The sequence below is a fragment of the Lepidochelys kempii genome, chromosome 4 (assembly GCF_965140285.1).
Source record: "Lepidochelys kempii isolate rLepKem1 chromosome 4, rLepKem1.hap1, whole genome shotgun sequence".
NCBI lineage: Eukaryota > Metazoa > Chordata > Testudines > Cheloniidae > Lepidochelys > Lepidochelys kempii.
Window position 1 is genome coordinate 91,190,011 of NC_136383.1, and position 22,045 is coordinate 91,212,055.

At 44.7% G+C, this 22,045-nt stretch overlaps 3 protein-coding genes across 14 annotated transcripts in view; 1 reads left to right on the forward strand and 2 right to left on the reverse strand.

Moving 5' to 3' along the window:
- Window positions 1–4,633, forward strand: part of LOC144929103 (protein furry homolog-like) — a 349,363-nt gene extending 344,730 nt beyond the window's left edge. For all 11 annotated transcript variants that reach the window (XM_078852535.1, XM_078852539.1, XM_078852543.1 and 8 more), the window contains 2 exons: window positions 2,080–2,276; window positions 2,720–4,633. In XM_078852535.1, the coding sequence (XP_078708661.1) occupies window positions 2,080–2,276; window positions 2,720–2,978 (456 nt within the window). In that variant the 3' untranslated portion in view covers window positions 2,979–4,633. The remainder of the gene's footprint in view (window positions 1–2,079; window positions 2,277–2,719) is intronic.
- LOC144930506 (zygote arrest protein 1.L-like) overlaps window positions 1–15,665 on the reverse strand; it is a 29,470-nt gene extending 13,805 nt beyond the window's left edge. The window contains exons 1-4 of one of the 2 annotated variants that reach the window (XM_078852546.1): window positions 14,006–15,665; window positions 13,730–13,822; window positions 13,576–13,650; window positions 13,165–13,258 (exon numbers count right to left, since the gene is read on the reverse strand). In XM_078852546.1, coding sequence (XP_078708672.1) covers window positions 13,165–13,258; window positions 13,576–13,650; window positions 13,730–13,822; window positions 14,006–14,809 — 1,066 coding nt within the window. In that variant the 5' untranslated portion in view covers window positions 14,810–15,665. The remainder of the gene's footprint in view (window positions 1–13,164; window positions 13,259–13,575; window positions 13,651–13,729; window positions 13,823–14,005) is intronic. The other variant, XM_078852547.1, reaches the window with a different exon arrangement.
- A 68-nt stretch (window positions 15,666–15,733) lies between these two features.
- Window positions 15,734–21,476, reverse strand: LOC144930507 (sodium/bile acid cotransporter 4-like). Its single transcript, XM_078852548.1, has 3 exons — window positions 20,975–21,476; window positions 19,128–19,338; window positions 15,734–16,784 (listed from the first exon to the last, which is right to left on the reverse strand). The coding sequence occupies exons 1-3, from the start codon at window positions 21,418–21,420 to the stop codon at window positions 16,269–16,271; spliced, it is 1,173 nt and encodes a 390-aa protein (XP_078708674.1). The 5' UTR covers window positions 21,421–21,476; the 3' UTR covers window positions 15,734–16,268.
- Between the last annotated feature and the right edge of the window lie 569 nt (window positions 21,477–22,045).

The window sequence follows — 22,045 nt, forward strand, 5'->3', positions numbered from 1 at the left end:
CTCACCTGTAAAGGGTTAAGAAGCTAAAGGTAACCTCGCTGGCCTGACCAAAATGACCAATTAGGAGACAAGATACTTTCAAAAGCTGGGAGGAGGGAGAGAAACAAAGGTTCTGTGTGTCTGTCTATATGCTGGTTTCTGCCGGGGATAGACCAGGAATGGAGTCTTAGAACTTTTAGTAAGTAATCTAGCTAGGTATGTGTTAGATTATGATTTCTTTAAATGGCTGAGAAAAGAATTGTGCTGAATAGAATAACTATTTCTGTCTGTGTATCTTTTTTGTAACTTAAGGTTTTGCCTAGAGGGGTTCTCTATGTTTTTGAATCTAATTACCCTGTAAGATATCTACCATCCTGATTTTACAGGGGGGATTTCTTTATTTCTATTTACTTCTATTTTTATTAAAAGTGTTCTTGTAAGAAAACTGAATGCTTTTTCATTGTTCTCAGATCCAAGGGTTTGGGTCTGTGGTCACCTATGCAAATTGGTGAGGCTTTTTATCCAACATTTCCCAGGAAAGGGGGGGTGCAAGTGTTGGGAGGATTGTTCATTGTTCTTAAGATCCAAGGGTCTGGGTCTGTAGTCACCTAGGCAAACTGGTGAGGCTTTTTACCAAACCTTGTCCAGGAAGTGAGGTGCAAGGTTTTGGGAAGTATTTTGGGGGGAAAGACGCGTCCAAACAGCTCTTCCCCAGTAACCAGTATTAGTTTGGTGGTGGTAGCGGCCAATCCAAGGACAATGGGTGGAATATTTTGTGCCTTGGGGAAGTTTTGACCTAAGCTGGTAAAGATAAGCTTAGGAGGTTTTTCATGCAGGTCCCCACATCTGTACCCTAGAGTTCAGAGTGGGGGAGGAACCTTTACAGCTGCATTGAAAGGGCAGCTGGGCACTTAATGAAGAGGAAGCAGTTTTCAAGCTATCACTCAAAAGTTGCATTGGCAAGCCTTCTCGAGCTAGCTTGACTCCAACTACCACAGGTAACAACAACAGTGAAGACAGCACAGGGCAGACTTCGATGCAGTTAGTACAAGTTCAGCACAGACCCTGGGTATGTATTCAGCTCACTAGCCTGCTCTGAAGCCCATGCTACGCTGTCTTCAGTGCTCCTTTTACCCTCGCTAGGTGACTCAAGCTAGCTCAGGTAGGTTAGCCTGTGCACAGCTTTTGCTGTGTAGACTTACCCTCTTTCTCGTCAAACCCTTCCCACACTCCTTATCAGTCACACACATCCCTACCTCTCTCTCCAATTCCAACACACCCACCTCCATCCCCCATAATGGGCCCCTGGAAGTTTTCATTCTTGAGATCCCAGTATGCACATTTGTTGATAACCGTGGGTAATGCTGATGAAAGAAGTTGTCTCCCAGTCAGCGGGTGCTATGGCAACTGGTCATGCATTTTTATCCCCACTGGCTGCCCAATCAGCATGTCAGTCATAGAAGCACTTCAGAGTATAGGTCTCGTGTCTTACTCATGCTCTTTGGCTAAGGAGTTTTCTTTCCCACCTGTCCTGTCTGGGGAATTATGATGTTGGTTTTGCTTTCTGTGTAGACCATGGTAGATTGAGAGCAAGCTCAGGAACAGCGCTGCAGTATGTGCATTGGCTGGACCACACTACTGTGTTTGGGTCACCACTGCTATATACGTCTACTGGACTTTTTCTTTCTTTCTGTACATTCAGATTTTCTTTATTTGTAATAGAATCACTTCAGCTTTATTTCATTCTTCCAAAAGAGGCTACTTCTTTAGGTTGATTTTATACATGGCTACAGGTGGAAGGGTTCATGGCCCACCAATGACAGTGTGGTTGCGAGGTGAGAATTCCTGCAAGGAATTCTAAAGAACTGACTAAGGACAGACTATGGGAAAGCCCAAATGCTCATTACAAGTACTTGACTCATGTAATCATCCACATGCATCAATGTTTGGGCCAAGTGGCCACACTGGTGCCCCTGTCTGTGTGTCCTCATGCACAGTTCCGAGGGAGAGAAAGTGCACATCCCTATCTTCCTGCAACGCTTAATTTGGCTGAAAAGAGTTTTTGATCCAGAAAAGCTCAACTCTCCATATTTCTTTTAGGTTATAAACATGTCAGAAGAACTTGCCCAGCTGGAGAGCTGTTTGAAAGAGGCTGAATCTGCTTCAGACAGTGGTATTGAAGAAATTGAAATACAAGAGGCTTCCCAAGCTAGCACAGAAACTGCCATTCATTCTCTCATTGAAACCTTGAGAAGCAAGGAGTTTATATCAGCAGTAGCACAGGTCAAGGTTTTCAGGTAAAATGTGAAATGATTTAAATTATTATGCTTTTAGAGCAGCACTCAGTTTCCTAATGGACTTTTTAAATTTAAACATAGGCTTGATTCCAGTTTTTTTCCAACTCTTGCTGGATGTCCTTGTTGAAAAGGACAAAATTGGTTGTTTTTATGTGTTTTTCTCCTGTGCATGTTCACCATTTAAGAAGGGTAGTTCTGATCTTTAACAACTGTTTGTATCCTTTGAAAAATAAATTTATTGTAATATTATCCTGTAAGAAAATGACGTCTTATTAATAAGTATAGGAATAGCACCTTAGAACTTTCTCTTTCTTTCTCTTCTCACATTCTTTTAATTTATAAATACATATTCTTTAAAACAAAAACGAAAGTCATGTTGAATAATTAATTGCTTTGTTTTCTTTTGAAAGAAGATATTAAATATTTAAATTATATGTTCACAGGTCTGTTTGGCCCAATGACATATTTGGCAGTTCTGAAGATAACCCAGTCCAGACACTGTTGCATATATATTTTCGTCATCAGACATTGGGCCAGACTGGTAGCTTTGCAGTAGTAGGCTCTAACCAAGACATGTCAGAAGCCAGCTCAAAACTGATGGAACTTAATCTAGAAATTCGAGAGTCTCTACGCATGGTTCAGTCCTATCAGCTTCTAGCAAAAGCCAAACCTGTAGGAAATATGGTGAGCACTGGATTCTGAACAGCTTTCATTTAGTAGAGAAACAAAGCGAAGGATGCCTCAGAACATTATCAAGCACCTTTCATTAAAAAAACTGATGACCAATACAGAATTTTAACATAGCAAGACATTTCATCAAAAAACAAAGATCTAAAAACCAATGGAGTTAACATCTTACTGACTGCTGTTTCTACACACAACAGTTGTGTGGGCGGTAATGATTTTTTAATTATATAGATATAAACTACATTAAAGGAAAAGGGCTAAAAGCAATGCATATACATGCATTATTTTCTGTAGAAACAGAATTGTAAGTGCTGTTGCAGTAATGGCCTCCAGATGTTGAGACAAGTAAAGCAGGTGGGATGAGGCTAAAATCAAGGCTGATTTATTTTGGCTGAAGACCTGCAAGATTTCCTGGTTTTACAGCAGTACATGTAATCATCAACTAATTGCCTGATGACACATTTTGCAATGTCATGAAGAATGTGCAGTCATATATGAGCAGAAAAAGGACTTGTAAAGACTTTGCAAAAACCATTGATTTCTCAATGTTTTGTTTGCTTTTTGTTTTGTCTGTAATGAGGAATTATGTGTGAGAGTTGAAATGTATGGATATATGACCGTTGCATTTTGAAGGTATGGATGTTTGTTGATGAGGTCTCAGAGCATGCCTAAAAGAGCAATGCAAGATTATTTTTGGAGAAATTTTATTTTATTAGCTCTAATCCTCATAGTGTGTAAATGTTAGGACATTTAATAATATTTTAAACTGGGATTCCCCAGTGTTTCTAAAAGAAATAATATATCTGTTAAACTATTGGAATGCTGCTCAGTTCTCTGATCAGTGCTTATGTTACAAATATTGATAACTAACCAAAAAGTAGCTGCCTGCAGAGACTTTAAAATGTATATTAAAGATATATGCTGCCCATCAGCAATTCTCATTAGAAGAAAGTTAACTTATTTTATTCTGTATATATTCTAGAAAGTGTATAGTGCAAAACCAGTATTTTTCTTGTACATTCATGCAATGCACTGTTATATGAGAATAGATGTACAAAGCTAATGGGGGAAGGGGAACAGTGGCTATTAGTAGTAAAATACATGATTTGCAGTCGGCATATGCTGAGTTCAAGAAAAGAGGTGTGAATGCATTTACACGTATCTTCATAACTCACGTTACACCTCAGGAACTGGGACTACAGGGGAAAAAAATGAAAGGAAGAGGAAACTGACTATCAAAACCTGCAATATACTTCTATATACTTATAGTTCATAGTCATTGTTCACTGTAGCATAAAATGAACTGGATTCTGTTGAAAATAGCATTTTGTAAAAGAAATACGTGAATGTAGTCCCATGATTCCTGTGATTTGAAAGGAACACCCAGTATTTTTATATGCATCTCTCTTACCCACTGTGATGATTTTTTTTTTTAAACTGGGCTCTGTAATTCCAGAGTTTAGAATGTACAAATGAAATTCTTAGCTTTGCCTTTTCTTGGGGAAGTGGACCCCACTAGAAATGTAATTATGCTGAAATGCATTAACTGAAGGCACTGTGCACCCTGTTGGACTGCTGACAGTAGTTGATACCTTAACAAGCTCTGTAACTGGTCAAGGCACATTCATAATCACTGTATTTTTTGATCTGATAAAATTGAATTATTTTGATGTTTCTGTGGTACTGTAGCTGGTGTTCTTAATTATTTAATAAGTATTTACTGGGGATATGTAGTTTTATTTAGTGGCGCATTACACTTTTATTTACATCATCTTTTACCAGCTCCCCCCCTTTTTTTTTTGTAAAATAAAAACATTGTATCTGTCATCATGTGTATTCTGTGCAAGCTAGAAGGATACGTAAGTATCATTTTTAGAAGTTTGTAAACACTGAAGTGGAAATATCTCTTAGCAGTTAACATACTGTACAATTTCAGCAATGAATTGGCAAATAATTTCCATGTTTTCTTCTCATACGTCCTGTCTATGCTACAGCATTTTAGTGTGCATCAAATCAGATTGTAATATGGCTTATACTACATATGCCTCACATCCACATCTAATTATAAATTCCAGTGCACAATTCCTAACCATTAATGTGTACAGTTTTTGGAACTTTCTGTTCTTACAATTACAAGACTAACCTGGGTCCCAGCAATATTCTCTTACTTTATAGTTTAGCCTAATCTGGGTGTTCTCCCAATCCACCTTCCTCCCAAGCATCTGAAGGAACATCATCTCAAAATGCACTACACAGTGTCTTCCTTGCACTCTTTTCTCCCACACCAGCCCTCCATGCAACCACATAACAAGGAAGTGGTATGCCAATTTAAGTGTACTTTATTTTGCTAACAGGAGCAAGCATTTACACATCCATTTCTTATAACTAGCTGGATTCTTGTGCTAGCTGCTATCCTAGATGAACAAGCACCTGATCTGATACTGGGGTCAATGACCTGTTTACCTTCTGAAGCAAGGGGTGTACTTAAGACGGTTACGGTTTAGCCAAGTGAAATCATGAGATTTGCTGAATATGCTGGTGCCTGGAGTATCAACTAATGCAAATGGGGAAAAAAGCAATAAAGGACTGAGTGCAAGATTGCAACCTGGGATCCAGCAAGCAAGGCCCCATTAACTTCTATTTTCTTTGAAGAACTGGTCCAGATTTTTAACAAACCAAGCTCAATCCTATTTCACATACTCAAGAGCTTTGTAGGAGTCCCTGCAACCCCATTTGAAATTACACAATCCAGTGTCCACAACAGGTGCTGTGTGCTATGAGAACAGAAGTTTGCATTTAGCATAGGCCTGAGATGGAGACAGGGAGTTCTTGCATTTGACATGAAGTGGGACTGCCTACCAAGTGTTTAAAACGTACTAGAGTGTAGAACTACAGAGGATGGACACCCCACAGGATTCATTTTTTACTGCCATTATCAAAAACACTCAATCCTCCAACTGCCAAAAGTGAGACTTCAGACTGTACCATTGTTATTGTGCTGGAAGAAACAGTAGCCAGGGAGGGTGGAAACCAGCTGTTATCCCCATCCTACTGCTCCTAGTTGTAGCATTGACCTGACTAATACCGGCCACTGTAGTGAGGCAACATCCAGCAAGCCCACTTCTCAAGCTATATTAAGATCCAGGCTCTTGCCTCATCAATGATGCAGTACCTGCAGTGATGTAGGAGGATGTGGTGGAAGTAGCTACTGTTTACAAAAGAAGCGTGGTGATAACTGTAGGAAATACTACAGCTCTCTGCCTTCGTTATGGCAATAGTTTAAACTTTTATGTAATGAAAATATGAATTGCATGCAGGTAAACTTTGAAGTCTATATATAAAGTAACCTTTCAGAGAAGAAAATTAGAAGCAGCACACAACTGTGTCTTTCTGTGTGTTATAGTTCTATGATTGTCACAGAATTTTATCATTCTGAGGAGTGTAACACTGACCTACACTATTGCATCTTCAATAACAAAGTAGTCTTACAAACATCTGATTCTTAGGTAACTGAGGGAAATGTACTTTTTCATATCCTGCAGGCCGTAGTCTTCACCTCCTGATCAAGTCTACTGTTCCAGGAAGGAAAAGTTTTCTGATGTCCACAGAGCAATGAAGATATACCTCAAACACATGGACTGCTTTTGAAAAATCAGCATACTTATCTTTCCATCCAAAATGTCTCAGCCAAGACAACTTATCCATAGGCAGATAGATAAGATGTGTTAGAAATGCATACACTGCCTTGGGTGCACAGGTTCCAAGGTTCATTTAATGCATTCTAGTGTAGCTCTCTGGGTTGAAGGGGTATCAGTCACCTTACAATAAATCAAGAAGTTGGCTATATTATCCTCTAGTATTTTCATTAAGCAGTCCAAGAGTGGCTTGTTCTCTTCCAGATAGGTCTCCTTTGGAAGAAAGATATTCTATTGAGAAGTCTATAAAGATTTTTTTCCCCCTTCCCTGACAGGGACTGTGGAAATACTTGGCTGACTTCTGATTCGTCTCTTTGATCTCCCTTCCCACTATTTTCCATAGTACTCTTCATCTTATTAGAGATGCAAGGTAGCAGCAAAGTCAGGAGCTAGAAGGGAAAATGTTAGCTGATCATTTCCTTTCTAGAACTGATCTTTTCCCTCAGTCTAACACATCCTTTTGGATATGTCAAACAGTTCTTTAATCTCATACAAAAGACAGATTCCAAGTCCAGAAGGGACCATTGTGATCATCTAGTCCAACGTCTTTTCTAAGACAGGCCATAGAACTTCCCCAAAATAATTCTTAGAAAATATCTTCTAGAACGACATCTGATCTTGATTTAAAAATTGGCAGTGATGGAGACTCCACCAAGACCCTTGATAAGTTGTTCCAATGGTTATTTGCCTTCATTTCCATTTTTAGTTTGTCTTGCTTCAACTTCCAGCCCTTGGATCATGTTATACCTTTCTCTGATAGGCTGAGGAGCCCATTATTAAATATTTGTTCCTTATGTGGATACTTACAAACTAATCAAATCACCCCTTAATCAGCTTTTCATCTATCACTAGAAGGTATGTTCTCTCATCCGTTAGCCAGTCTCATGGCTCTTCTCTGAACCTTCTCCCATTTATCAACATTCTTCTTGAATTGTGGCTACTAGAACTGAATGTAATATTCCAACAGCAGGCTCATCTCTCTACTCCTACTCAAGATTCCTGTTTATGCATCCAAGGATCATGTTAGCTCTTTTGGCCACAGCATCACTTGGAAGCTCATATTCAGCTGATTCCAGTTTATTGTTTCTCAGGAGAAAGATTTATGGGTTGTGGAGGATAGAGTTCCCCCAACCTGTAAGTATAGCCTACATTTTGTTCCTAGCTGTATACATTTAGCCATATTAAAATGCATAGTATTGACTTATGCCCAGTTTATCAAGTGATCTAGATTGCTCTGAATCCATGATCTTTCATTATTCACCACTCCATTTTGTGTCATCTGTATACTTTGTGTTTTCTTATAGGTCACTGATAAAAATGTTATTGCAAGGCTCAAGATCAATCCCTGTGAGACCCCAAATGGAAACCCCACTCGCTGACAATTCCCCATTACATTGAGACCTATCAGTTAGGCAGTTTAATACATTTAATGTGTCATGTTAATTTTATATCTAGTATTTTAATCAGTGTCATATTATACAAAGTCAAACACCTTAAAGTTTAAGTATGTTTACACTATTACCTTTATCAACCATACTTGTAACCTCAAAAAAAGTTTGAAAAGATCTATTTTCCATAAACCCATGTCGATTTGCATTAAATTATGTAACCCTCCTTTAATTCCTTATCAAGTCCCCTGTCAGCCACTCCCTTATCTTACCTGGGATCAATGTTGAGCTGCCAGGCCTATAACTACCTGGGTCAAAACTGAGATTATGAATTGAAGGAGTTGTTAGTAATAAAGTATTTCTAAAGGTTTGGCCATATGTTTGATAGGCAGATGGAAATGTGGACTGCCTCTCCAATCTGTGCAGAGAAAGCACAGCTCAGTAGTAATGGATTGGGGAAAGAAATTAAGTAAAATTTTCCATCATTCCACAGATGTGATTAAGCCAGATTCTGGTGTACAGCAAACACATTTAAAGACTCATCTTCTCACACTGGCACTCTACACCCTCACTTTAGAAATAGGTGGCCAGTATTATAGCTACATAGAAGCCAGTAGTCAGCTGCTACTCGGATCACTTCTAGGAAGGGGAATGGGGGGAAACAAAAACACACACGGGGGGGGGGGAGGGGAGAAAAAGGAGAACCCAGAAGGAAAATCTCAGGCTGACTGTACTGAGAGGAAAGATGAACCAGGATGTCCTTCCAAGAATTTGAAATAGTATTGGGAAGGGAAGAGTAGGAGAGAAGACAAGAAGAGGGCACCAAAACCAGAGCAAGAGGGAAATGCGGTAGAAAAGAGAAAGCAGTAGCTGGACAACCACACAAGCTCACTGTCTCCACCATGGCAAAAAGAAAAAGGAGGACTTGTGGCACCTTAGAGCCTAACCAATTTATTTGAGCATAAGCTTTTGTGAGCTACAGCTCACTTCATGTCATTTCTGTCCTTGCATACCAACACCACTACTGCTGCATTCTTCCCCCAATACAGCGACTCAGCTCTTTCCCTCTGTCAGTCTCCACCTTGAGAGTTATGACCTCTCTGGATACCCAGAGATGCAAGCCAACATTATTCACATGCATAAGCAGTCCACCTGTGTTCTACATTTACACTTCATGTCACAGCTGGACTTTCAAGTTTTGAAGGGGAAGGCTATTTACATTTTTTTCCTGTGCTGTTTGGTTCAGTTCTTAGTCTTTTTCAGCACAATTACAATTTGTTAAACTGGTAGGCGGGAAGATGAGCTATAACTTTCATGGATAATGGACAGGTGTCTAGATTGCTTAAGGGAGAAAGTAGAATTTATCACCGGTATTAGTCATTTCCCTACAATTGTAAGTTATCCCCTGCATTTATTTAATATGAATTGGACAAAGGACAAGTCACTCTTCCTCTTTCCTATTACCAAAATATTGGTAATATGTATCCCTTATCTGGGATATGTTTCACATACTAGCTGCTATTGCATACTTCCTCACTGGGAGTCTTAAGCTGGTACAATGGAAATGTGGCTGCTTTAGTCCAAACTCTGATCTAGCATTTTCCATCACTTTCACAGAAGTCACACACACAAAAAAAAAATCCAATAAGTCAGCTTGGAGGTCTGTTAAAGGTTACCTGTTGAGCCAGACATCTCCACCTCCTTCAGTCTCCAAGAACATACTCCAGGAGCAGTCTGGTCCTTTTCAAATCACTTTGTGCTGCTTCACCAGCAAGGATCAGGCAGGGTAAGATTGCTCTGCTGGCTGGGGCTCTTAGTGAATTCCTCCTTGTATGGCAAACAAAAATACTCTCTCTCCCCCTACAGGGTCCAGGTCTTGAAAAGTTCTAGCCTTGTTTACCTTAGCTGTTGCCATTCAGCTCTCTTCTAGGAGTGTTTCTAACCACACCCAGCAGTTGGATGTGGGAGATGGATAGGTACGCTTCCAATACTGTATTTGGGAGTCTTGGACCAATAATCCCTAATAGTAGCCAACTTTCACAAAGCTTTAGTAGTTTTCTTAGCCAGAGTGACTGATGCTCTGACAAGACAAGCTTCAACCCCACCCCCCCAGAAAATGGGCTTGATCAGCCATTCCTTATCTACACTAATCCAATAGTATCAAGCCCCAAGCATAGAGTTGGGGCTTCAGCTCCATCCATCCCATCAGAGGAATCAATTTGGCAATGTATAGGTCTATGAACCTCAACAACTCAATCTGTCATTTTTCAGATACCACTTCAGATTGCTCCAGGATTAGGATTGCTGGTCTGTTTTGGTTTTGTGCATTAGGACCCAGCAAAATAATTCAACATCCTAAATTTATAAATAGGTTTCCACAAAAAGTGGCCCTTGTGTTCTGTGATAGACTCCAGGATTAAATATTAAAAATCCCAGAACTCATATGTGGAAAATACCCCACATACTCACAGGCAGTAAAGTTGCCTACATTTTTCCAAAATTACACAGTTGGGCAGAAATGGATAATAGGAAGAGGCAAAACAAGTTACATTTATGCTAGGAACAAATCTGTGTTAAAGTACTGAATCTGGATTACTGCAACTAGGTCAGAAGGGCATATTAAAAGCTAGTTGGTCACCACTGTGACTCTAGCTGTAACATTTATCTGCACACCTAGAAACAAGTTTGTGAAGGGGGGAAAGAAAAAAAAAAAGGGTGGATGTAGAATGTAATCCTACAAGCTGCAGAATACAAACTTATTAAAAGGATGAACATTCTGCAAACAAAATAGCAAGGAGGAATGTGTGTACATTTATCTTTTGAAATTAGACAATCCATGTCTGGTTTTACAAACTGATTATCCTTACTTCTGTTAAAGGTTGTGTTTCTATCCAACTGCTTTAAATGGTATTTTATATGGCAAACGTTTAATAAAGGTTTGCATTAATAGATGTAGACTAGAATTCTGTCCATAACTTTAGAAGAAATTCTTATCTCCTGTCTATCTTTACTGTAAAAAAAAAAAAAAAAATAGGTTTGCATCCTTATGTAGTATGCCCTTTCCCATCTTCACTGAGAAAAGCCAGAGTGACAGATTTAATGGATTTTCACTAAAAATATGTGAAAAACCTCATAGTAACTGCCTGCAGAAGGCCATACATTATTAGGTATAGACATACTAAGTTTGATTCATAATAAATAAAAATAAAAAGAACACTTATTTAAGGAAGGTCTTCTGTCTTTCCAAAAGTGTCAGTGCTTTTTAAAAAAAAAAAATTGGAGGTTTTTCAAGTCTTCAGTATATAGTACCACTGTTGCTCTAGGAATCTGAGAAGCTTGATGAACACAGTGGAAGGAAGTAGTGGAGAAGATACATACTATAGTTTTCACCCAATTGCTTATAAGCTACATTCCAGACATCAAACTGTCATTAGAGGTAAATATTGAGAGTAGTCCTTTAAGTAGACACCACCTTTGATAAGAAATTGGTGTTCACTAATAAATGAGTAACTTTCCCCAGTAAGTGCTGGTTCCAACAAGACGGTCAACATAGCTTATAGCAGCAATGGCCTCAGGCCAGTACTGTGCTATTGTGGGGTTAGGAAGACAGCAATTCCCTGGTTCTACTTACTCCTACTGTTATACTGTGGTTCCAGTTCATGGCTGTGCCATTGTGACAAAAATGCCACAACTCATATACCTTAAGGACTTTCTTCACAGTTAGAAGGGGAGGCTCACATGCAAGCAGGCATAAGCCAAGTACTGTGGCTATCTGGTAGAGTTTAATAGGCACCTCTGGAAGTTACACAGCCCTACTTTACGTTTTCCATCTTAGGATAGTGGCTGTGGATCAATAAGAAAGATTTGTTTAAAATGATGTAACAGTTTCCTCTTAGAGCAACTTCCTTCTGAAATTGCTACAATATACACCCCCCCATTTTATTTATCAATTCACAAAGAAGGCTGGTTATTAGCAATGTGTTATCTTTAAAGGAGAGTTTCACAGAAAATTTACACATTACTGACTCTTGGTAACAAGCTTTTGTCTACACAATTTGAAAAATACACATAGAGAAAATTAACAGTCACTATCAGATTAGCTAATAAAGCAGCTAGAACAGAAGCAAGCTATTTCACTGTAGGCTCCAAAGTGAGAAATGCAGCCATTACAGTTATCAATAGCTACACTGATCTGTATCAATTAGAAGTGATCTATACACATTAAAAAAAGACACTGAAAATCTTTACCTGATCTATTAGCAACAGCCATTTAATTTGACCTTCTCCCCTTCATAGCTATGCACACCTGGAATACATGCCCCTTTTAGGTTGGGGGGTTTCCTTAACGATAGTGCTATAACAGCCCCAGATTAGTAGTAGCTAGTTTAATTGTAAAAATGGCTACTTGTCTTCATGAAACATAATTCTAGGCTTGAGCTGATCTGACTAGCCCTCTGCCTATTTAAGAATTACTAACTTTCAGGTATTAGAAGTGATTGGTAGATATGCAACTTTCTTCCTGTGTATGTACTCTTATACTAGTTAGTGACTGTAGAACATTTAGTTAAATTGCGATCAGACATTAAGTGTTTGCCTGTATTGTGGAAGGATGCTATTGGATTTTCACTCTTGTGTTAAATGAGGTGGATGCTCTACATAGAGCGATAGAGGTAGAGTTTACCAGTAATCTGTTTGAGACTCAACTGCTTAAGTTGCTCCCCAGAGAAGTCTTCCTGAAGCATAGGAGGTCACTAGGAAAGCATGTCTACCTCCTCCAGAAGCAGACACTGCTAGGTGTGTCATCATAACAATAAGTCATACAAGGAAGAGTAGTTCTGTGGCTGACAGAATGATAGTGCCTTCTCCCCCATTCCTAATGGGGAATGTTGCAGCTTCCCTACTCATAAATAAGGTAGACATGAGCATGCCTTATCAGTTATAACAGTGCTTCGCCATACCTTTATTTGTAGGTTTGCCCAGGTACACCCCACCATATTATATATTCTTTCAAAAGAAAAACTGCTTTGATTGCAATTTTACACCAGGATCCTTTAAACTAGTATCCCAGTCAAATAATATATTTGAAACTAAATGTACTATCACAGGAAAGACGTTTGCCTTTGCATCTCCCACAGAGATCTTGACGATGGGGTCTCTTGGGGTCCACATGGCGCACTTTCACAGGGCAGGTGCATCTGGTCTGCTTACAGCTCTAGAAAAGAAGCAAGGATGTTGGAGGAGAAAATACCTGAACTGCAGTGATACAGGGGAGGCAGGAGATCTGCAAGCTTAGGGGAGGACACGGTATTAACGGCAGTAGTTTAGATTATAGGCTGCTCAGTGCAGGGAGGAGTGAGGCTGCTGACAAAGCTCCAGCACACTTGGGGTGCTAGAGCACAGCTGGAGTTCCCAGGCTTACTGGAAAGAACAGTGGGGAAGGCCCCGCCAAACCCCCTCCCTGAGGGAAGCCAGGTTACAGGGCTCCCCAGTGCGCAAGCTGTAGCGAGGCCCTGAGGGGGCTGTGCTCACCTGGCAAGTGATGTCCTCCACGCGGTAGGGGTTGTAGGATTTCTGACACGTCCGGCAGAACTGCCGGAAGTAGACCTGGAGGAAGGGGAAAGGCGGGTCAGTGGCGGTCAGAGCCCGGGGGGCAGAGGGGCAGCCCCGGGGGCACCAGGCCTACCTTGTTGGTGCCCTGCACACACCACACGTAGGCGCTCTCCCAGCGGATGTTGCAGTCCTTGCAGTGGTAGTAGCCGTACTTCTGCTCCAGAAACTAGGGGGAACAAGGGCGACTCAGCCACGGGCAGGGAGCCAGCTCCCAGCCCGGCCAGGCCAGCCCAGCTCCCGCACCCTGCTGGCCGCAGTGCGAGGAGTGACCCCGCCGCAGGGCCAGTCACCTGAGGCCCCGCCCCCGGGCTTCCCGCCACCCGCGGTGACCCGACCCGCCGGCCCTCACCTGGAAGCGCAGGCGGGTCTTGCCCTGCTCCGGCTCCTGAGGGGCTGCGGCCTGGGGCTGCCCCGCCGGGCGCTCGGGGGCCTCCTGCTGGCCTTCCTGCGGCGGGGCAGCTGCCGCCGCCGCCCCCTCCTCCGCTACCTCCTGCTGCGGAGGCTGCTGCTGGGGCGGCCGCGGCTCCTGCGGCTCCGCGCTGCTCCCCGGGGGCTGCTCCCAGCTGGCCCGCACGGCGGCCGCCTCCGTGCGCTGCTGCTCCTCTTCCTCGGCCGCCGCCGCCGCCTCCTCCGGCTCCTCCTCGGCCGCCTCCTGCCCCGCTTCCTCGGGCTCCTCCAGGAAGGTGGTGAGTCTGCGGGACGCCATGGGCGAGTAGACGGCGATGGTCCTGGGGAAGCGGACGGGCCGGCCGCTGGTGGTGGCGGAGCTGCCCTGCTCCTGCTCGCGGGGCCGCAGCGGGGGCAGCCCGGGGGCCAGCCGCCGCCGCAGCAGCAGGGTGCGGGGCCCCAGCGAGCACTGCACCGAGGCGTCCTGCCGCGGGTTCACCTGCACCCCCACCTCCTTGGTGTTGGCCTTGCGGAGCCGCGGCGTCAGGCTGGGGTTCACCTGGGACAGGATCGCCTTCAGCTGCGCCCGCTGGTAGTTATCGAAGTACTCGGCCGCGGCCGCCGCCGCCGTGTCCCCATAGCCCGAGAAGTAGGTGCCCCGCTGCCGCCAGGCGCCCGGGGGCCCTTTGCCCTTGGGCGGCTGGTAGCGATAGGAGTAGGGGGTGTAGGCTGAGTACAGGTAACTATCCATGGCCTCGTCCGCCATGGCGTCTGCCCCGGCAGCTGGGCTCGCGGGGGCCGCTTTAAATACCCCGCGCTGGGGAGGGGCAGGCTCAGCTGCACGTCCCGTCCCCCCACCGCCACCTGAGCGGGGCTGTTTCCATTGGCGGAGGGGCAATGAACCGCCTCGCCGCGGATTCCCTGGCGGGGATCGCTGCCCCGGAAGCCCGCGGGGAAAGCAGGTGGATGGGAAGAGCCGGCTAAGCCCGGGGTCCAAGGAACGTAGCAGAGGTGAGAGCCAGGGAGGGGAGCCAGCGGGGAGCCTCAGGTGACAAGGCAACGAAGGCGGCGGGGACGCAGAGCTTCAGGCAGGTCTTTGAAGCAAGTAAACCCCTTATTGGTACAACCTCCTGGGTTCTCTCTGTCTATTAAATGTCCTGAGTCTCCCTTCCTCTTTCACTTGGTTGACAACTCTTGTATCTGCCCCCCGTATCACCGCCCTGTGGGGACCCTGGAGTCTGTGCAGCGTTCACCTGAGCTGAGGGGTTCAGCCGGAGGCTGTGGAGCGTTTTCTCTTGAGCAGACCCGGTACATTTGATTGATCGGTGATATTCCCCCGGGAGCACGCAAGAGGCTGTACGCCGCAAACAAAGAGTCATAGCGGGGTGTCTGTGAGAGAAACAACAGGCGGATGAATTCAGGGGCGCTGGAACCATTTGTATGGTGGGGGTGCTGACAGCCTTGAACCAAACTGTAAACCCTGCGTATGATGGAAACCACTTCAAGCCCAACCCTGCGGGAGCACCCCCAGTTCCAGCACCTATGGCTGAATCTGTAGAGGAGGAAGGAACGCGTGAATGCCTAGGCTGCTACTAAACATAAGAGCCAGGGACCAGGTAGTTTAAGAAGGGAGGATTTACCTTCCCTGCAGATAAATCGCTGCTAGATACATCTCCAGATAAACTAGACCGTTACTTGCACTTCCTTTTAATTTTTAGTTATCTTTGGAGGGATTTTAATTGGTGACTAATACAGCGTTAATTCATCTTTTCCACACATTTATAATCAGAACAATCAACAGGATTTTTTTACAACTAATAGGATGCATGAAATTGAACGACACTTTACAAATATTATCTAATTTGCTCCTTTGTTCACACCATTGATACACAAATTAACCCTTTCCTACAAAATGCTTCGTTGGTTTCTGGTATCGGTCCCTGCCTTACTTAATTCACCAAAGAGCGTCTTCCTATGAAGATGTAAATGTATCTCGTTGCATCACATTGATTTTTGTACATATAAGGCTATATGTTTGAGGAAATATTCGCAACTGGCACAATAATAAAGGTATGGTCATCTTATACACTGGGAGTAGTTCGGTTGATTATCGAGGCTGGTCAGTACCCCAGCTGCCTGTTTTACTCGCTCCGAAAACATATTGCAAATACCATATACTATTAGTAATTCAAGCGTCCCCTTCTGTTGCTCTGACTGTTGTCCATCTACAGTGCAGTTTGTGCAGTCTCCATCAGAATAGAATTGTGTTCCTCTGTAGTCACCGTGCCGTATGAGGTGTCTGCCATTTCCTCCTCTTTCAGTTTCTTGTAAGAAATATCTGTGTCTTCATCTTCATTTAGGGGATCTTGTTTATAGGTATCTCTTCCGTACATCTTGTACACTAACACAAAAAGTCCTGCTTCTGCAGCCTGGAAAAGTGCATAAAGCAAGGGAAACATATACATACTTCCTATGAGATGTGGTGGAAAGGTTAGTTTTAGTATAGCCGTGCAGAGCTGGACATTTTGACATCCTGTTTCCAAAGACACTGTCCTCTTGCAATGAGGTGGCAGGTGAAATAAAGTAGCTAAGCCATATCCTGAGGCATAGCCTGCTAAGGGCATCAAGAGTGCTACTATGTAGACGGAGGCAGGGATACTTGCCAGCAGCTCAGGTCCCAACATAGTGCCAGTCAGAATGAAAAGAAGCACCAAAGTCACTAAAAGGGACCACAAGGAAACCTAGCAATAATGAATAATCACAATCAGATATGTCAGAGAAAAAAGAAGGGAAAACTTACATTAGAGTTGTTTAAAAGCAAATTAATTACATACACAAATATTAAAATAGTATAACAAGGAAAGAATTTAAACTATATATTTGTTTTAAAAATCAGCACATTTTATTGCAGCTGTTACAGTGGAAGCTTTTCCTTATATGAATAGTGAACAGACAAAATGTGATTGAAGGACATTGAAAAGACCACTCTGCTTAATCCCAAATGCTCTTGAGTTTGTCATACCTTTAGCATTTCTAACATAGAGCTTCTTTTAAACTATCCACTGATGGACAGATTCTGCTGCCCTTTCTTACCTTGGACCTGATCCAAAATTTCAGTGGGCTTTGAATCAGGCCCAAAGTGAATAAGGGTGGAAGAAATCTGTTTCTTAATTAGTTTTTAACAGTATAACTGAGATACTTTCTCAGAAAGACAGTAACAATCTGTATTAATGTGTGTAAATTTTCATTTAAAAAAGAAAATGAAGCTAAGTCTTATTTTTGCTATAATACTTTAAAATATTACCTTAAAAGGGTAAATGGATAAACTATTTAAAGAAATTTCATCTTGCCTAACAATGTGTATGTCAAGTTTAAACCTAAAGGAGATATAAACCATCCAAACTGACAGTTAAAAAGGATGGTACCAGTTCTGAGATAAGGTCTGATCCCATTGAATTAAATGGCAGTGATATAATTTACTTTAATTGATGCAAGATTGGGCCTAGAGTTTGGGTCTTTTTAGTTTAGTGTATTCTGTGCATGCTGCAGCCATTGTTTGATTTTTGCAGTATTGTGTGTGCTGAGTGCCTTTGCTTTACCTTTGAGCATGTTTTGCTTGAAAGTTTACCTTAAGTTTTAACTTCCATATTTTGTTTAACAGAAATATTCATTTCACAATTATTGCTTTCAACATAAATATATGTTTAAAGACTTTTGTGATAGTACTTCAGTCAGGTAATTATGTTTAGTAGTTTCACTTTTCTATCCCCATGAATTCCCTTTCCTGAAACCTTTCTCTTCCCCTTCCTTGCAGGTAATGTTAGCTAAAGATAATAGGATTGTACATTTCTGTTGTTCAGTGAGACCTTTTTTTTTTTTAGTTGTCCTCATCCTTCCCTAAAACACTGGGTAAAATCCTGGTACCTTTGTTTATTTTGTTGAACCTTCTAAATTATTTTCAAATAACATGCACATAAATGTACTTTAATGTTATTTTTCTTATTGACTGCCATACAAATTGCTTGTATGCTGAAGGTTTAGTTAGAAATATAGAAATTGGTGGTGCCACAATTGATGAAAAATGCTTATTGAAAATTTGTATATTTCCAAACAAAGAAATAACTTAGAAAACAATAACTGTTGTTATCTTTTTGTTTTAATTTTTCCAAATTAAGGTAGTTGTTCCTGTTACTATTTTTGTGAGGAATTTACTGATTTTATTGCATGTGGGACTGAAGCTACTAGTTTTAATGTGGATATAGTACCTGATTATATATATAACATTATTTATTTAAAGCACATGCTTAGCAATGTTATCTGATAATTAGAAATATACTGAGCATTTCTTTTGTGATTTGATCTGCTCTTGTTGCATCGAAGAAATGGCATTGTCTACCTTACCTTTTATTTAATGTTACTGTAGGGAAATAGTGTTTCATCCTTTGGTCTTTGTGAGGGAGCAATTTTGTTTTTTAACAAAACGTTACTTGTAGTCAACTCTAATCCTGCCTATAACTGTTTTACAGAAATCAGTCACCCACCGGCAGTATTTTATTACTAGTTGACCACAATGGGCGCTTATACTTCCTCTTTGGAAAACAGAGAGAGAGATTATGTTTAGAATTCAGAGCAAGTCCTGAGGGTTTACAGGCGTTTATGTGATGAGCCTTAATACTATGATTTGAGTGATATCAGTACAATACAGGGAAGTGCTCAGTTTCTACACTGACATGCTGTCCTGATGAAAACAGATACCATGCACGCTGCTCTTAATGCTGGCTCCTCTACTCTTTGGAGTACTCACGACGTAGGGCAATATTTATATGGGTTGGCAAGCTTGACCCGTCTCTTTATTGTAGATCTGTTAAATCTTCCCCCATGTGCATCTTTTCTTATCCTTTAACTAGACCATGTGCACTCTGTATCCTAAAGCAGCAGCGCCTATGGTGCGGCTCCCAGAAGCAAAGCCCTTCCCCACACCCCTATGACCACCCTAGCGAGAAGGAGCTCCCAGAGGCCTGCTCTCGAGTGGTGCTCAGCGCCTCTGTGTATGTAGAAGCGGGACCCGGCGCAGCTGTTGTTACCTTGAGCAAGAGGTCGGCGACCCTTGTGTACTTGTAGCGGATGAAAACTCCTGCGCCGATGGGGAGCAAAGTGCTGCATAGGGTCAGACTCACGGCCCCCAGGGGCAACAGCTGCACCAGAGGCGTGTTGATCCAGGCGCGGCTGTATATCCACAGGCACAGAGGCATCAGCAGCAGGGCCAGCAGGGTGGATGAGGCGGTCATGATAATACTGCAGGAGGGAGGGGACAGAACAACAGGCGGCGGGTCAGCTTGAGCCGCTCTTCCATCAGCTGCTGGGGTGGGGGGAACAGTACCTCCTCGGGCTCCAGTAAGAGCTGGCGGTACAAATCCATTTCGTGTAACGAGCCACAAACCTATTGTACAAAACCCTTCTCTAGGAGCTCGGACAAGAGTCGCCCAGGGCGCAAGTAGCTGTTTGATTGCAAGAATTTCCCTTCAGTTACCGAGCAGATTGGATATTGGCCAGAATATGGTTTTTAGGAAGGGGAGGGGTATTGCCAGCTGTGTTTTTTGTGAAAAGAAAATTATATTTTTGCATGTAAAACCTGCATGCCGTGGCGTGTCTTGGAGCACAAACAGATAATAATCAGCATGGGTTGGGCTCCCCCCATCTCCCAAAGCCAGCGCGGGAGACAGCGCAAGAGCTCAACTTCTTTTTGTCCCCCCAAAATTCCCCTGATGAGATCCTGAAACCGGCTCCTCTGTCCCGGTACCCACAGGCTGCGCCCCGGAACAGGGGCACCAAAAGGCTGGCACAGACCTGATTATAAAATAGCAAATATTTCAAACAGCCGTAAAACGGAGAGTCCTCCCGCAGCACTCACCGTCCACACCCACCCGCACCCCGGCACAGCAACCCCACTCTGAGATAGCGCGTACCCCCGGCCCATCCACATTGCCCCTTCCTCCCACCCCCCCTCCCCGGCACATCCACCCCCCCGCACTGCTAGTGACCCCCGGCCCATCCACATTGCCCCTTCCTCCTACCCCCCCTCCCCGGCACATCCACCCCCCCGCACTGCTAGTGACCCCCGGCCCATCCACATTGCCCCTTCCACCCACCCCACCCCCTCCCCGGCACATCCACCCCCCCGCACTGCTAGTGACCCCCGGCCCATCCACATTGCCCCTTCCTCCCACCCCACCCCCTCCCCGGCACATCCACCCCCCCGCACTGCTAGTGACCCCCGGCCCATCCACATTGCCCCTTCCTCCTACCCCCCCTCCCCGGCACATCCACCCCCCCGCACTGCTAGTGACCCCCGGCCCATCCACATTGCCCCTTCCTCCCACCCCACCCCCTCCCCGGCACATCCACCCCCCCGCACTGCTAGTGACCCCCGGCCCATCCACATTGCCCCTTCCTCCTACCCCCCCCCTCCCCGGCACATCCACCCCCCCGCACTGCTAGTGACCCCCCGGCCCATCCACATTGCCCCTTCCTCCCACCCCACCCCCTCCCCGGCACAGCCACCCCCCCGCACTGCTAGTGACCCCCGGCCCATCCACATTGCCCCTTCCTCCCACCCCCCCCTCCCCGGCACAGCCACCCCCCCGCACTGCTAGTGACCCCCGGCCCATCCACATTGCCCCTTCCTCCCACCCCACCCCCTCCCCGGCACATCCACCCCCCCGCACTGCTAGTGACCCCCGGCCCATCCACATTGCCCCTTCCTCCCACCCCCGCCCCGGCACACCGAGGCCCCCGGCTGCCGCCCTCTCACAGCGGGGTTCGGACCGCGTTCTGCGGGTCCTTTCCTCCGCCAAGGAGCGACGCCTGTCCCGCCGGGGAGGGAGATGAGCCGGGCGCGCCGCGGCGGCAGCGGCCCCGGCCGGCTGGGTACCTGAGGTTCATGTCTCCGTCGACCAGCAGGGACATGATGTTGGAGAGGTTCCCCCCGGGGCAGCAGCCGCACAGCAGCACGGCCACTGCTGCCACCTCGTCCAGGGCGAAGAGCAGCGCCAGCAGGAAGGCCAGCAGGGGCATGAGCAGAAACTGGCAGAGCAGCGCCAGCAGCACCCCCACCGGCCGCCGCAGCTGCCCCCCGAGCTGGCTCAGCTCCACGGTGCAGCCCAAGCCCAGCATGGTGGTGCACAGCGCCAGCCCCACGAACACGCTCAAACCCTGGTTCAGAGGGGTGTCCCAGAACGGGGGGCTGCCCCCCGGCCCCCTGCCTGCCTGCGGCACCCGGCTGGAGGGGCTGGGGCTGCCGCTGCTGCTGTTCTCGGGCTCCGGGGAGAGCGAAGCGAAGGGGGAAAGAGTCCCGTTCTCCACCCAGGAGCTGTCCATGGCTGTGCACTGTGTGTGCGCGCCTGGCAGTCAGCAGCTGAGCATCTAGTCAGAAGCTGCCAGGTCCCTATCGCCTGCCCAAGCACTGGAGGAGCCGGGAGGCCCCACAAGGTGGGGACTGATAGGCAGTGAAGAGGCTGAGGAGACAGTCAGTCAGTCAGTCACTGGGCTGAAGCACGGGCACGTCTTAGCCCTCCTCAGACCCTTCCTCCCCACCCCCTAAACACCTCCACTTACAGCCAAGCACAACAGCCCTCATTCACACACACTGAATTAATCTGCCCTACACAATAGAGCACCTACAGCTAGACACACTGCATCCAGTATACGCACACTACATTAGGTTCCCTCTGTCTCTTACACAAGAATGCTTGTTTTTTTGTATCCAGTGTGTCTTGTGTCTGCTTTATATAGGGTGCATTCAGTCACACACTTAACCCACAGGCATAGACAGACATCCTCTTAAGAAGCTACTCAGGCAGGGCCCATGTCTTCCTTTGTGTCTGTCATGGTGCCATGCTCCATGTCAGCAGTCAACCAATAATAAAAAATGTTTTATTGCAGGTCTAGTGGAAAAACAAACACAAACCCTGTGCTATGATTATTTTACTCTGAGATAGCGCGT